At 45.5% G+C, this 13,657-nt stretch overlaps 1 protein-coding gene across 2 annotated transcripts in view; it reads left to right on the forward strand.

Annotated features, from left to right (window-relative positions):
* NUP153 (nucleoporin 153) overlaps positions 1–13,657 on the forward strand; it is a 61,059-nt gene that overhangs the window by 3,471 nt on the left and 43,931 nt on the right. The window contains exon 2 of one of the 2 annotated variants that reach the window (XM_050941571.1): positions 13,107–13,323. In XM_050941571.1, the coding sequence (XP_050797528.1) occupies positions 13,107–13,323 (217 nt within the window). The remainder of the gene's footprint in view (positions 1–13,106; positions 13,324–13,657) is intronic. The other variant, XM_050941572.1, reaches the window with a different exon arrangement.

Raw genomic sequence — 13,657 nt, forward strand, 5'->3', positions numbered from 1 at the left:
AGTGGCAATCCTTGTCTTTATCAAACTGGTCAGAGAACACACAGCAGGATTATACAAAATTTCAATTTAAAATCTCTTGAGCCCTGACTAAAGTAATTACAACTTCCACTGTTACTACCCAGAAGTGAATTTTGGGTTCTAACTCTTATGTGGTAGACAAAGCCTCTGTATGATGCTTAAAAGTTATAGGGCTTTGTTGAACCATGCTAAAAATCATAGATGGCCGCTGAGCATAATAAAGGTGATTTTTAAATTACTTACCTTACTTTAATATTTACCATTTCATCACCCAAACTTAACAAGGTGCTACTTCTAAATAAGGGCTCTATACATGCAAAGTATCAAACTTAAGTCTAGTCTACATTAGGATTTTACATGAGTATAGCTCTGGTGTGAAAATATACATCCCTGAGAGATGTAGCTATGCTGACCTAATCCCCGGTATAGACAGTGCTAGGTTGATGGAACAATTCTTCTTGTGCTGATGGGAGAATCCTTCCCTTTGGTGTAGGTAGTGTCTACATTGAAGTGCTACAAAGTTTGTGCCTAATTCAGAAATTATGTCTTCACTAATAAGGAGGACTCCTTTGAACAAGATGAGATGAACAATAGGATTGGCACGTTCAGTGTTTGATTCACAATAGCCCCATCGTATATTACAGGGGTCGGCAGCCTTTCAGAAGTGGTGTGCCGAGTCTTCATGTATTCATTCTAATTTAAGGTTTCACATGCCGGTAATACATTTTAACATTTTAGAACATCTCGCTCCATAAGTCTATAAACTATTATATGTAAAGTAAACAAGTTTTAAAAAATGTTTAAGTGGCTTCATTTAAAATTAAATTAAAATGTAGATCTTATCAGTTTAGTGCAGTGGTTCTTAACCTGGGGTGCACCCCCTGGGGCAGGGCCGATGCAAGGCTATTTTGTGCCCTAGGCAAAACTTCCACCTTGCCTCGCCTCTCCTCCCCCCCCTCCGCCCGCACGTCAGTACATTGAGGGGCAAATCCAACGATCCTTTATAGACCCCAGGGGCCAGCCGTGCCCAGAGGCGGCTGCTCCCCAGACCAGGTTCCCCCCTTCCCGTCCCCTGAACTTCCCTGGAGGGTGCACAGCCCCCCCATTAGCCCTCCCTGCCCCGAGTCCACTCACTGGCTTTGCCGGGCTTGGGCCGCTGCAGCAGCTTGGCAGGGAGGAGCCACCTTCCGGAGGCACCGGAGAGCCAGAGCATCCCGCTTGCGACAGCAGCGAACCCCAGCCGTGGAGGAGCCGGTGCGGTGCAGGGGGTCAGCAGCCCTGCAAAGGCGGTGCGGCCGCTGCTAGCAGAGAGTGCGACTAGCTGCTAGCTGTGCCCCCCCGCCCCTCCTGCTCAGGCTGCAGTCCATTGCCCCTTAGGGGGCTCCTGCAGGCTGCAGTGGATGTATGCTGGCGCCAGCCCCCATGCACCCCCTCGCTCCCCCCTCCCCTAGGGTTACCAATCAAAAAGAGGGGAGAGCCCTGCCCTAGCCCTGCCCCCATCCACTCCCTCCCAGTTCCCACCCCGATTGCCTCTGTCAGAACCCCCAACGCCCCCTGCTCCTTGTCCCCTGACTGCCCCCTCCTGAGACTTCCCCCACCCTTACTGCCCCCCCCCGGACCCTACCCTCTACCTGTCCCCTGACTGCCCCCAACCCTTATCCACACCCCCGCCCCCAGACAGACCCCCGGGACTCCCACCAACCACTCCTTGCCCCCTGACAGTACCCCTAGAACTCCCGACCCATCCAGCCCTCCCCCTGCTCCCCTTACCATGCCCATGCCAGTCAGATGCTGACTCCATGTGGAGTGCTGAGGCAGTGGGAGGGACAGCTGCGGTGGCTCACGCTTCCGGGAGCTGCAGAACCCGATCGCAGTGAGGGGGGAGCTGAGGGGTGTGTCTGCCTGGACTGCGGCCTGGTGCATGTGGGCAGCGGTCCCTGTGCGCCCCCTGGCTCCCTCGTCACCATGCCTGGGCTCTGCAGCTCCTGGGAGTGTGAGCCGCTGCCACCACCCCTCTCACAGCAGGCTCAGGGCCCCGCACCCTGGTGGCTCTCACTCCCAAGAGCCGCAGAACCCAAGCATGATGGGGGGGGCCGGGGAGGGAGAACTGAGGGGCGCGCCTGCCGCTGGTCTGGGGTCCCAGCCACCGGCCCCGCTCAGCCTCCTGCTAGCTGAGTGAACGGAACCCCAGGCCGGCAAGACACTGAGTGGGGCCGGCGGCCAGGACACCAGCCGGCAGTTGCGTGCCAGGCAAAATCAGTTCGTGCGCCACCTTTGGCACGCATGCCGTAGGTTGCCGACCCCTGGTATATCAGCTCAGTTTGTGATAAGGAAGGGAGATAAAGACAGTGTAGCATTGATTCTTGAAGAGTATTTGTCATATACAAATCCTATTAAATCATATGGCTAGAGAGTAAACAAAATCAACCCAACTGCTGACACCACTTGTAAGCAATGAGTAATTTTCCTACTGTAGACCAGGCTACAATGGTGAAGACACTTAGGAAGTTCTGGACAATTAGATGACATAGTCAGTGTTTAAAAGGTTGGTTGGTTTATATTAATGCTCCCAGCTGGTACTGCTGCAACAGTGGTAATGAAAGAATAAAAATCATAAGTCTTGGGTGGGCATAGCAGTCCTTTACGTTAGGTATGCGTAACAGTGCTGGAACTCACTCTTTGCTAATATTGTTGATGTGCATTCTAAACAGAGTGTAAGAAAAGAAACAAGTATTTGGGACCTGCCTACAAAATTAACCACATTTAAACATGATTGTGGTTAAGCCATATTATAGCAACTTTTTTTCTTTCTTGCATGGACAGATAACGTTGAACTAAGTTTTAATCCTAGTTGACACACACACTCACACTCTTAATTGTTTTAGAGAATGTTACTAAACTGTCTGTGTAGCCGTGTTAGTTTGTATCCACAAAAACAAGGAGTCCGGTGGCACCTTAAAGACTAACAGATTTATTTGAGCATAAGCTTACTAAAGTGCATTTCTTTTTAACGCAGTCACAAAATATCCAGGAAATCACCAGTTAGGCCACGCTAACACTCAGAGCAGCTTGAGTTCGTGTAATTTATTGCTCTAGTCTCCCCAGTCCCAAGCCTTCAAAGACTCTAACAAAGAAATTCCTGCTGATGCCAACTGGTATTGGCACAGTTGGAGTGAACTAGTAGACAAGGCTCTAGTGGCTTCAATTGGCTTTACTGCTATGTTAATTAAAGCCACCAGAGCCTTGTCTATGCTTAAGCTCCCACTGATGCTGACATGGGTTCAGTTGAATGTTTAATAACATTAATAGGAAATTCTTTTGTAAACAAAACGATAGATTCTTCACTTCCACAATAGACCTTCGCTTCCTATATGTAACTACCCAGAAAGCACACATCCAGTTTCTCCAAATCACAAAGAAATGCAAAGGTTTAATTATGACCTCAGCAAGACACATTAAAATAAGCATACATTGTGTCACTGTGAAAGTATATAATGAGTTTTTACTACCTTAAAAATTCAGGGTCCTAGTTAAGGTTTATATATGAAAGTTGAGGGCATGGGGGAAAATGACACAGATTTTTATGGAGGCAATGGCAGCAAGTGATGGATTGGGAGGTTTTGGGTTGTCAAGGTAGCTGGGTAATGTACCATTTGTCCCGATATTCAGCTAAGGAGGCGAGCAAGAGGAAAGCGCTGACCCCGTGGGTTCTCCGGGGCTGGAGCACCCATGGGGAAAAATTGCAGCCAACCTCCCCCCTACTCGTCTCCTTCTTTCCTCCTCCTCCCCCCAGTGCACCGCGTCCCCGCTCCTCCCCCCTTCCAGTGCTTCCTGCCGCCTAACAGGCGTTTGGCGACACTTAGCGCTTTTAAGGGGGAAGAAGTGGGGATGTGGCGCGGTGGGGAAGGAGGGGGAGAAGAGGCAGGGTAGGGGCGGGGACTTGGAAGGGAGTGGAATGGGGGTGGGATGAGGTCGGTGCAGCGGCAGGAAGAGATGGGGGGTGGGTGAGCACCCACCCAGCAGAGGAGAAGTCAGTGCTGTAGGGGTGAGTGATGGATGAGGGAGTGAAGAGGTGAGCAGTGGGCATGGAGGTTAGCGGTGGGTGGGGGACTGAAGAGGGAGGCAGCAAGCCAGCAGCAGGCCAGAGGATGAGGAAGGGCATGTGGGGGGGCGAGCGGGGAGAGGGAGGGACCTGGGGCAGAGTGGGGGTGGAGACTGGGAGGAGCAGGGGTGGACTGTGGGCAGGGCTGATGGCACCCCAGTGTGTCCTGATATTTTAGTGTGGTGATCTGGTCACCCTAACTCCAGGTCTCCTTTCTGCCTTGACATCAACCACCATCTTCTTCCAACAGAGGATGTGTGAACCCCCAAAGAAATGGCAGAGGCTTCAACTGTGAAGGCATCCTGCATCACAGTCCTCAAGTTTACAGTCTCAGCTGCTTCTTGTGTCGCAGCACTTGAGGGTTGACAGCCAGTCTCTACAATGTCTGCTGCTGGCCCCTTCAGAGGCTATGTGGTCCATTTCCTTCTGATGTGGCACACTATTACAATGGACAAATAGGTCCTGGACATGTCAAATGGCTACTCATCAGAGGGGTCGGGCATTCCTCTTTTTCTGGAGTATCTTTTCTTGCTAAAGACATGTGGCTTGTCTGTCAGGTCCCAGTGGGTACATGTGGCAGCTCTTAGCTCTTCTCATCCAGTGGCAGAAGGCTCCTCAGTCTTTACTCATCCTACTACTGCAAAGTTCCTGAAGGATATCATAAGGACATTCTCTCCAATTGCAAAACCGGTCCCTGCCTAGGATCTGAGCCTCACCCTCTCTGCTCTCGTGAGATGACTGTTTGAATCCTGGCTTTCTGTTCCTTCCTGCACCTTCCTTGAATGTCGCTTTCTTGATGCCAATTACCTCTGCTAAAAGGGTTGAGGAGCTTGAGTTCCTTATAGCAAACCTGCCTTTTACGATTTTTCACTAGAACTAGTTTTCTTTGTGACTACATCCAAAGTTCATACCTAAAATACCTTCTGAGTTTCACCTTACTTAGACTGTTTGCCTTTCAAAAACTGTGCGTGCAGGGGACATGACTCTTCCTTCGATTTGGGTAGGGCTCTAGCCTTCTACCTGCACAGAATGGCATCTTTTTGGAAGTCCCCAAGGTTTGTTTGTCACTGTTGCTGAAAGGGTGAAGGAAAAGGCTGTCTCTTCCCAAATAGTCTCTAAGTGGATTTCCTCCTGCATCTTTCTGTGCTATGATCATATGAAAGTCCATCCTCCTCAAACTGTCAGGGCCCATTCTGTGAGAGTCCACGTGCTCTCAGTATCCCCATGACAGGGAATCCTGCTCTCAGAGATATGCAGAGCAGCTGCTTGGGGCTCTGTATTCATCTTCACCAGGCTTTATGCTCTGGTCCAAACTTTGGCTGTGAAATGCTTTCTTTAGCACAGCAGTCCTGCACTCTGTGATAGAACGAACTTCCTTGTGCCCTCTTCCTTAATGAGCAGTGCTTGGAGTCACCCACAGTGAATACCCATAGGGACTAGCACTTGAAGAGGAAAAGAAGGTTACTCAACTTCTAGTAACTAGAATTCTTTGAGATGTGTGGTCCCTGTGAATATTGAAGACTGCCTTCCTTTGCTCACGTCCTTCTGGGATCCGTGTTAGAATCAGAGCTGGAGAGGCAGTTGATCTGTGCTTCCCTTTATGCCCTCTGTTGAAAGCACAAGGAGGCACAAGTGCAGATCAATAGACACTGCTGTTGAAGAGCGTCATGGTATAAACCCTCACTCTGAACCTTAGCGTCCAAAAGATGAGGTACCAGCATGAATTCCTCTAAGCTCAATTACCAGCTTAGTACTTGTAGCGCTGCCACCAACCAGGAATTCCAGTGCCTGGTACACTCTGGTCCCCCCAAAACCTTGCCCGGGTCACCCAAGACCCAGTCCCTCTGGATCTTAACACAAGGAAAGTAAACCCTTTCCTTCACCGTTACCTCTCCCAGGCTTCCCCTCCCTGGGTTACCCTGGAAGATCACTGTGATTCAAACTCCTTGAATCTTAAAACAGAGGAAAATCCACCTTCCCCCCTCCTTCTCTCTCCCCTTCCCAGACTCTCCCTGAGAGAGAAGTAATCCTAACACAGAGAGAAATTAACCTTTCTCTCCCCCTTTCCTCCTTTCTCCCCACCAGTTCCCTGGTGGATCCAGACCCAGTCCCCTGGGGTCTCACCAGAATAAAAAAAAACAATCAGGTTCTTAAACAAGAAAAAAATTTTAATTAAAGAAAGAACAAAGGTAAAAATTATCTTTGTAAATTTAAAATGGAATAGGTACAGGGTCTTTCAGCTATAGACACTGGGAATACCCTCCCAGCCTAAGTATACAAATACAAATTAAAATCCTTTCAGCAAAATACACATTTGAACTCCTCCCAGCCAAATACATGTTTGCAAATAAAGAAAACAAACATAAGCCTAACTTGCCTTATCACTTAGTACTTACTATTTTGAATCTATAAGAACCTGTATCAGGGAGATTGGAGAGAAACCTGGTTGCACGTCTGGTCACTCTAAGAACCCAGAGAGAACAACAACCAAAAACTAACAGCACAAACACAAACTTCCCTCCCTCAAGATTTAAAAGTGTCCTGTCCCCTGATTGGTCCTCTGATCAGGTGACAGCCTGGCTCACTGATCTTGTTAACCGTTTACAGGCAAAAGAGATATGAAGTACTTCTGTTCCATTAACTCTAAACTATCTGTTTATGACAAAGAGTTTCTGGTCCCCAGTGTACACAGTGCATTCACACCCACAGTGACTACCCATGGGGACTACACATCTTGTACTCCAGTTACTATAAGTAACCTTTCTTTCTCCATTCCAAGGGTTAGATCAGGCCTGCACAACTCGTAAAGCAGCGAGGGCCATATTACTCCAAAGAAAACAGCTGAGGGCTGAACCCCCACACCTCCTGGCCCTCCCGAACTCCCACCCCCAAGCACCGCCTGCCCCGTGGAAACAAACCCTCTTTCCCCAGCACTGCCCCACCGAAACAGCAGTATTGAACCTTGGTGATATGTTATAGTGGGCCCCTAAGGTAGTATAATTAAGGTAAAAGAAAAATGTCTTTTTGCTAGAAGTAGAATAAGATCTTCCCCCAACTTTGTAATCAGTTGCCCTGTTGAATGGATGAGGTGTGAATGAGGAAGGTGGATGAGGTGTGAATGAGGAAGGCATGGAAGGCATCACGTTCAGACAGCTGCAACCCTTGGAGACGGGATGGGAGCCAGACCAGATCAGCCCCCCACTCCCTGGCTCACCTACTCACCCCCCACCACTGCCTGCCCACTCGCCTCCTCAGCCTCCCACCCCTCTGGCTCACCTCCTCAGCCCCCGCCACTGCCCGCTCGCTTGCTCACCTCCTCAGCCCCCACCACCTTGCCTCCTTTCCCTCCACCACTGCCTGCCCGCCTCTTCAGCCCCCCTCCCTCACCTGCCGCTTGCCTACTCACCCCCCGCGGGCCGCACAGTGAGCCCACCTACTCGCCCCCCGCGGGCTGCACAGTGAGCCCACACGGGCCATGTGCGGCCCCTTTGCGCAGGCCTGGGTTAGATGATACATTAGTTAAAATGCATAAGTCCTGTCCACACTACAGTTTATATCATTGTTACTACATGTGTTAGAGTAGTTCCACTGATAAATTGTGGGGCCTAGTTTTCCTAGTCTAAACAAGGCATGTCTGTCCATATATATATTAAACAAAGCAACCCCCCCATATATATATTTGGGTTATGTAATCACATTTAAACAATTTTGTAGAAGGTTACCATAGGATAGTCTATGACTTCCTCACATACGAGTGTGCCTCGTGTGTGGATGAGTCCTTCATAGATTAAAAAAAAATAAAAACACAACAGACTTGTCCTTACTAGTGTCTCACATTTTTATTTTCATGCTTAATTTATTTGAAATATTACTCTGCACAGTAATGTAGGCCCAATTTCACGGTTCTTAATTAAGTATGACTATGCTAGTTGTTCAGACATCTAATTGAGGACTTTCAATTCTGACTGTCATTCATTTGCTAAGTATTTTGGCCAAAGGTGTTAAGTTATGATTCTGTTTTATCTTGGGGTGCTTAGCAATGCTAATTGTCACAAACAGATCACTTCAGTGGTCCATTCTCTGCACTGGCTCCCCATTGAATAGAGAAGTTATCTGTCCTAAATTTTAAAGCTCTTCATGGGGGTGGTGCTGTCTCCCCTCTCCCTGAGAGATTGCCTTTTCTGTGATGACCTTGCATGATAGCTGCATTCCACTGGAAGAATAAAATCGTTGACCAATAGATGGAAGTTTGTAAATGTGGAGACAGAACTTTTGCAGCTCTTCCACCGAACTCACAAGCAAACATTAAAAAAGTTAATTGAGCTGCCTTTTTTTTTTTTTTTTTTTTTTTTTTTTTAAATATAGACTGGAAAGGAAGAAAGGGGAGGGGGTTGTTACTCCTGTTTTTAAATAAGTGTTCAGATAATATGGTGAAGGGCCCATATAAGTACACAATCAGTATGAGATGGATTGGAAAAGGTGTTTCTGGATGATTTTCTATTCAGTACATGTCCAAGTATTTGTCAGGAGTGTTGTACTCTACTTTGCCATCCTGCTGCCATGCCTGTTTTTAAATAAAAGTTCTAATTTTAGTTTGAAACCATTTTTCTTTATATGAAGAGAATCAGTACCATCAATTCTGAGCTGGCTTTCCATTATTACAGTTCTAACTTATGTTTTTGTTCAATTGTAGATGTATTTTACACTATGTAAATCTAGTAGTCTTGCTGCAAATAAAGAGTTAGCTAAATCCCCAGTCTCTCTTCTTAGGGTTGCCAGGGGTTCCTCTCGATTTTTCCTTACATTTTAGTGTAGTGCCCATAATAGTGATTAAGATGCATATTAGTATTTTAAATTTATATATTTTTTTTCTTTCTGGTGTTGTAATTGATGGCTATCTCAAGGTGTTATACCTAGCATGTGCTCTGATAGTAATATGTTGTGCCTGTCATTGATCAGTACTAAGGCTTGCATGCAGCCTGTAGTCTCACATTTTCCACTTTTATGCGGTTTTATGAAATGTTTACTCTATATACTGTAGGATATAAACATAGAATATATTTACCTAGACAAAGACACTCAATTTTGGGGAAGCTGGGCAGGAACAGGCTTTAACCAACTGGTACCCTGAATTCCTTAGACCTGGGAATGGCTCGGTATGACTTCTCTTGCAGAGTATACACTGTGGATTGGTGGTAATTATAGGCTGGGTGTTTGCTTTGCAAGCAGTACTAAAATGTAGAACATTGCGGTATCTTCTCTGAGATGTTTGGATCTAGTAAACTAGCTAGATATTTTTTAAAGCGTTTCCAGGTCTCAGTTTAGATAATGAAAGAAAAACAAGCTGGTATTGAGAGACAATCCTTCATTCGGGATTTTAGAAACAAAATTTTGGAAGTATTCCAATTGCCCTAAATGAAGCAAACATTCCAAAGGATTATGTAATTGGTGGCATGCCAGTAACATGTTGTTTGGAGCAAAATATGGATATTAAATCAGTAATTTACCGATGCTTCATTTAAAATAAATAAAAATAAAACCAAATATACTGTTCCGTCATACTTTACTCCTGGGGAAATTCTTCATCGAAAATTAAAAATTCTGTGCACAATATTTTAAAATTCTGCATATTTTATTTGTCAAAATAACATAACATAATCTTGCCAGTTTCAATTATTTTGGTAATTTATTTCAAAATATGTGTCTGTAAGTACGTCTGTAGCAATACAGACAACAAAAAAGATTCATGAAATGTTTTTTAACAAATAAATTCCTTACTAGGCATGTTAATACAGAACGTGGAGTAATAATTCATTAAAACTACAATACTGAAACACATTTCCCACACCCCTCAAAAGCAAGCCAAAAGCTTGTGGAAATCAAGGTAATGGAAATCTGATGATTGGGGAAATAATTGCTCAAGAGGAGCCTGGGAGTGAACCTCGCAGGTTGTTGGGTGTAGCTATGAGACGTATGGAACAGTTTTTTGGGGAGGAGGGAGGGAAGGGTTGTTAGAGAGTTAGGGAGCCTCCTCCATGCAGAACCTGGCTGACCCCTAACCTCTCCCATTCAACCAGACACATCTGCCCTTGTCCCCATGTGTCCCAGCATCCTATTCAGCCAGACATACTGTCACATGTCCCCATGTGTCCCTGCACCCCCACTCCCCATTCAGCCAGGCGTAGCTGCCCCTGTACCTATGTATCCCTGCACCCCCACTCAGTCATCCCCAGTCCCTCTATCCCTGTGTGGCCCTGCATCCCCACCCCATTCAACCCCTGGCTCAGTGTTGTCACCCCACTAGCTGCTGCCCCCCACTAGCCTTTCTAAACCTCCATCTGTGTGACACCACCCCCCCAGCAGCCCCTTGTGTGCCGCTTTATTCCCCCCCCCTTCCATCCACTGCATCCTTAAAGGCCCTGTGTGCAGGGGTCTGTGAATAAGGTAGCCTCTGCCCCCTCCCTCTGCACAGCTGGCTTCTCCTGCCCGTGGCCAGCTGCCTCTCTTCTAATGCCACATCCGCCCCTGGTGAGCGAAATGTGTAATTGCAACTTCCCTTCACCTCAGCATCAGAATCAGTTCTTCTGTGGGGGAGAGGGGAATCTGTGGGAGACATTAATTCTGTGCTTGCACAGTGGTGTAGAATTCCCTCAGGAGTAATACTTCAATATCACTTTGTTACTTAGGCATAGCAATATGCAGTTTCATTTTGAGATTCATGCATTCTAAGAAATTAGAGTAAACTGACAAAAAAAAAGAAAATCTTGAACTTGGCTGGACATGGACATTTACAGCCTGATAAAGATGCTTGTTGGTGGCTAATGTCCACTTATTTACGTTATTTGACTATTTGAAGGTACGATCTGAACTTCATGCATAGTCTTTTAGCTTCTCAGTTCATTAAGGCAAATTGCAGTTTTGCAGCTGATGTTCTTTAATGCTATTGGCTTGAAATCTAATCAGGTTTTTTTTAAAGAAAATAATTTAATGTAGTTTCTTGTAGCACCTCCTCTGTGTTCCCTTACCACTTGTTGTGGTTTTACAAACACACTTTCTTCTTTTAATGTTTTTTCCTTTCCTATTGCTGTGTGAAAGGCCAATGCAAATAGGTGGAACTGTCACATGCATAGTTTCATCGTATGTCTGCGTTTGCAGACACTGCACACCCTGCTAGCACAGGTATAAACAGCAATGTAGATGGTGAGGCACAGCTTAGATGAGTAGAGTGACCTACGTGCCTAACCCTAGGGCAGGGGTTCTCAACCTTTTTCTTTTCTGAGGCACCCCCCCCCCCAACATGCCATGAAACCTTCACGGCCCAGCTGTGCCACAACAATGTTTTTTCTGCATATAAAAGCCAGGACCGGTGCTAGGGGGTAGCAAGCAGGGCAATTGCCGGGGGCCCCGCAAAGCTGAGTTGCTTAGTCTTCAGCCCCATGTGGCAGGGCTCATTGTGCTGGGCTGCAGTCCTGCATGATGGGGCTTTGGCTTGCTGCCCTGGATCCTAGCAAGTCTAACTCAAGTCAGGCTTCACGGACCCCCTGAAACCTGCTCATGGCTCCCCAGGGGGCCCCGGACCTCAGGTTGAGAACCACGGCCCTAGGGTATATACCCTACATGGCTCTCTATGTGCCCAAGCAGTGCTTCCCAGATCTACACTGCTACTTTAGCAGTGTAGCGTCCCATTGCCTCCATGCTGCCGAGGCCTTTCCCCACCACAATGAAAGACTCTGGTGGTGAGGGAAGGTTCCAGAAGGGGGAAGGCAGTGGGGAAACGTTCCAACAGCTCTCCCCTGCCAGAGGCTTTCTCTTTGCTTCCTGCCACCACAGGCTTTCGCTGTAGTGAGTGTGGATGCAGCCTGCCTTTTACTGTAGTCTGTGGTTACATGTACCCTGCACACCACCACAAGTGTAGACAAGGTCTCAAATGCAGAAAGTAAATTGAAGGACCAGAGGGTTATTTTAAAATAAAGTTGGGGAATGAAATTGTGACACAAACAGTTTGCACATTTAATTGTTTTATATACTTCTTATTTCTGCTTATTTTTTTTCTTTTTGAAAAGTGGATATTTAAACTCCCCTCCCCACTCAGTTATAACATTCATTTATTAAATGTGTCATTGAGTGAAACTTAACCAAGGTAGAAGAGCAGAACACTAATTATTTTGACAGTGCCACATAGATACATTCTTGATGCCATAGATGTTATTGAAATGTAGCCAAGTTTCTTCCAGATACTTTTCAACATCAACTTAGTTCAAGAGCACAATGTCTTCAGCCCTCCAAAATTAATGACCAATTGATGACTCTTTTTCAATAACACTAATATAACAATGATAAATCAGCATTGATTACTCACTCATATTAATGGTTCATCAGAGGATGCAGATATCTGTTCAAAGCATAGTATTTTATAGATATTGATACAAGAAGTCAATGTTTAAAATGCCATGAGCAAAAAATCTTGAGGCTCATGGTTGTTGGAAATAACTTGCTGTCACTGTAGATGTTGATTAAAGGTTTCTTTGCACATATGGTTGTTCCTGATTAACTCCACATAGGGACACATTTATTCTAGAAAAAGAATATCCACATATGGAATTAATCAGGAGCAACTCCATGTGTAGACAAGCACTAAGAGAAGGGGTAGGAAGAAGGTCTTCTTACACTGGAGGAAGAACGTAGCTTAGTGACCTGGCTCCTGAAGTTCAATCAGAGTTTTGAGATCGAATTAGGCGAGAGAGGGGCACCAGAGAGATTGAGAACTCTGATACAGGGAAATAAATACATTGTCCAATGACTAGTCTTCATATTTGTCCTCAGTGAATACAATACTTTCTTTAAGGATTTGAAATTCTTGTCTGTTTTCATTTTGTCAGCAGCTCTTGCCTAACATCTGTCTTTAGTGTCTGTGTGTAATGTTGCATGTCAGAATATATTTTTGAGTTCATGCTTGTGGTTAAATATAAGCACTTTCTTTTTCAAGCAGGGAATCATTAGCAGAGTTACAGAATCAGTGAAGAATATCGTACCAGGGTGGTTACAAAGGTACTTCCATAAAAGTGAAGATGAATGTGTAGATGCAAGCGAACCTACAAGCCAGCAGGAAACTCCAGTAAACTACCATCATGGTTATGCAGATGATGACACCCCAGTGTTTGATGGGAGGGTCACTCCTGAGTCAACAAGAATTAATTTAGAAGGTATGTGGGAGATTGCAATCAAAACTGTAGCCAGTTAATTGAATAATCTTTATTCATAGATTTACATTTCTGAATTAATTGTAACTTAAGGGAAATTAGAAGGAAAAGCGATTTTACAAAATCTGATACAAATGTTTTAATAACTTTTTTCAATTTTAAGTGCAGACATGTCATTTGAAACATTGTCTTCCTGTGTTCTCTGAAGAGTGTCCTATAGGGAATTATATGTCAATGAGTTTCATGTAATCCATTAAATAGCTGTTAAATGGTCATGATTTTTAGTCAGAAGTAAGCTGCATTGTTTATAAACAAAAGATCTCTAGAAGAAAAACTC

This window comes from Gopherus flavomarginatus, chromosome 2 (assembly GCF_025201925.1).
Source record: "Gopherus flavomarginatus isolate rGopFla2 chromosome 2, rGopFla2.mat.asm, whole genome shotgun sequence".
NCBI lineage: Eukaryota > Metazoa > Chordata > Testudines > Testudinidae > Gopherus > Gopherus flavomarginatus.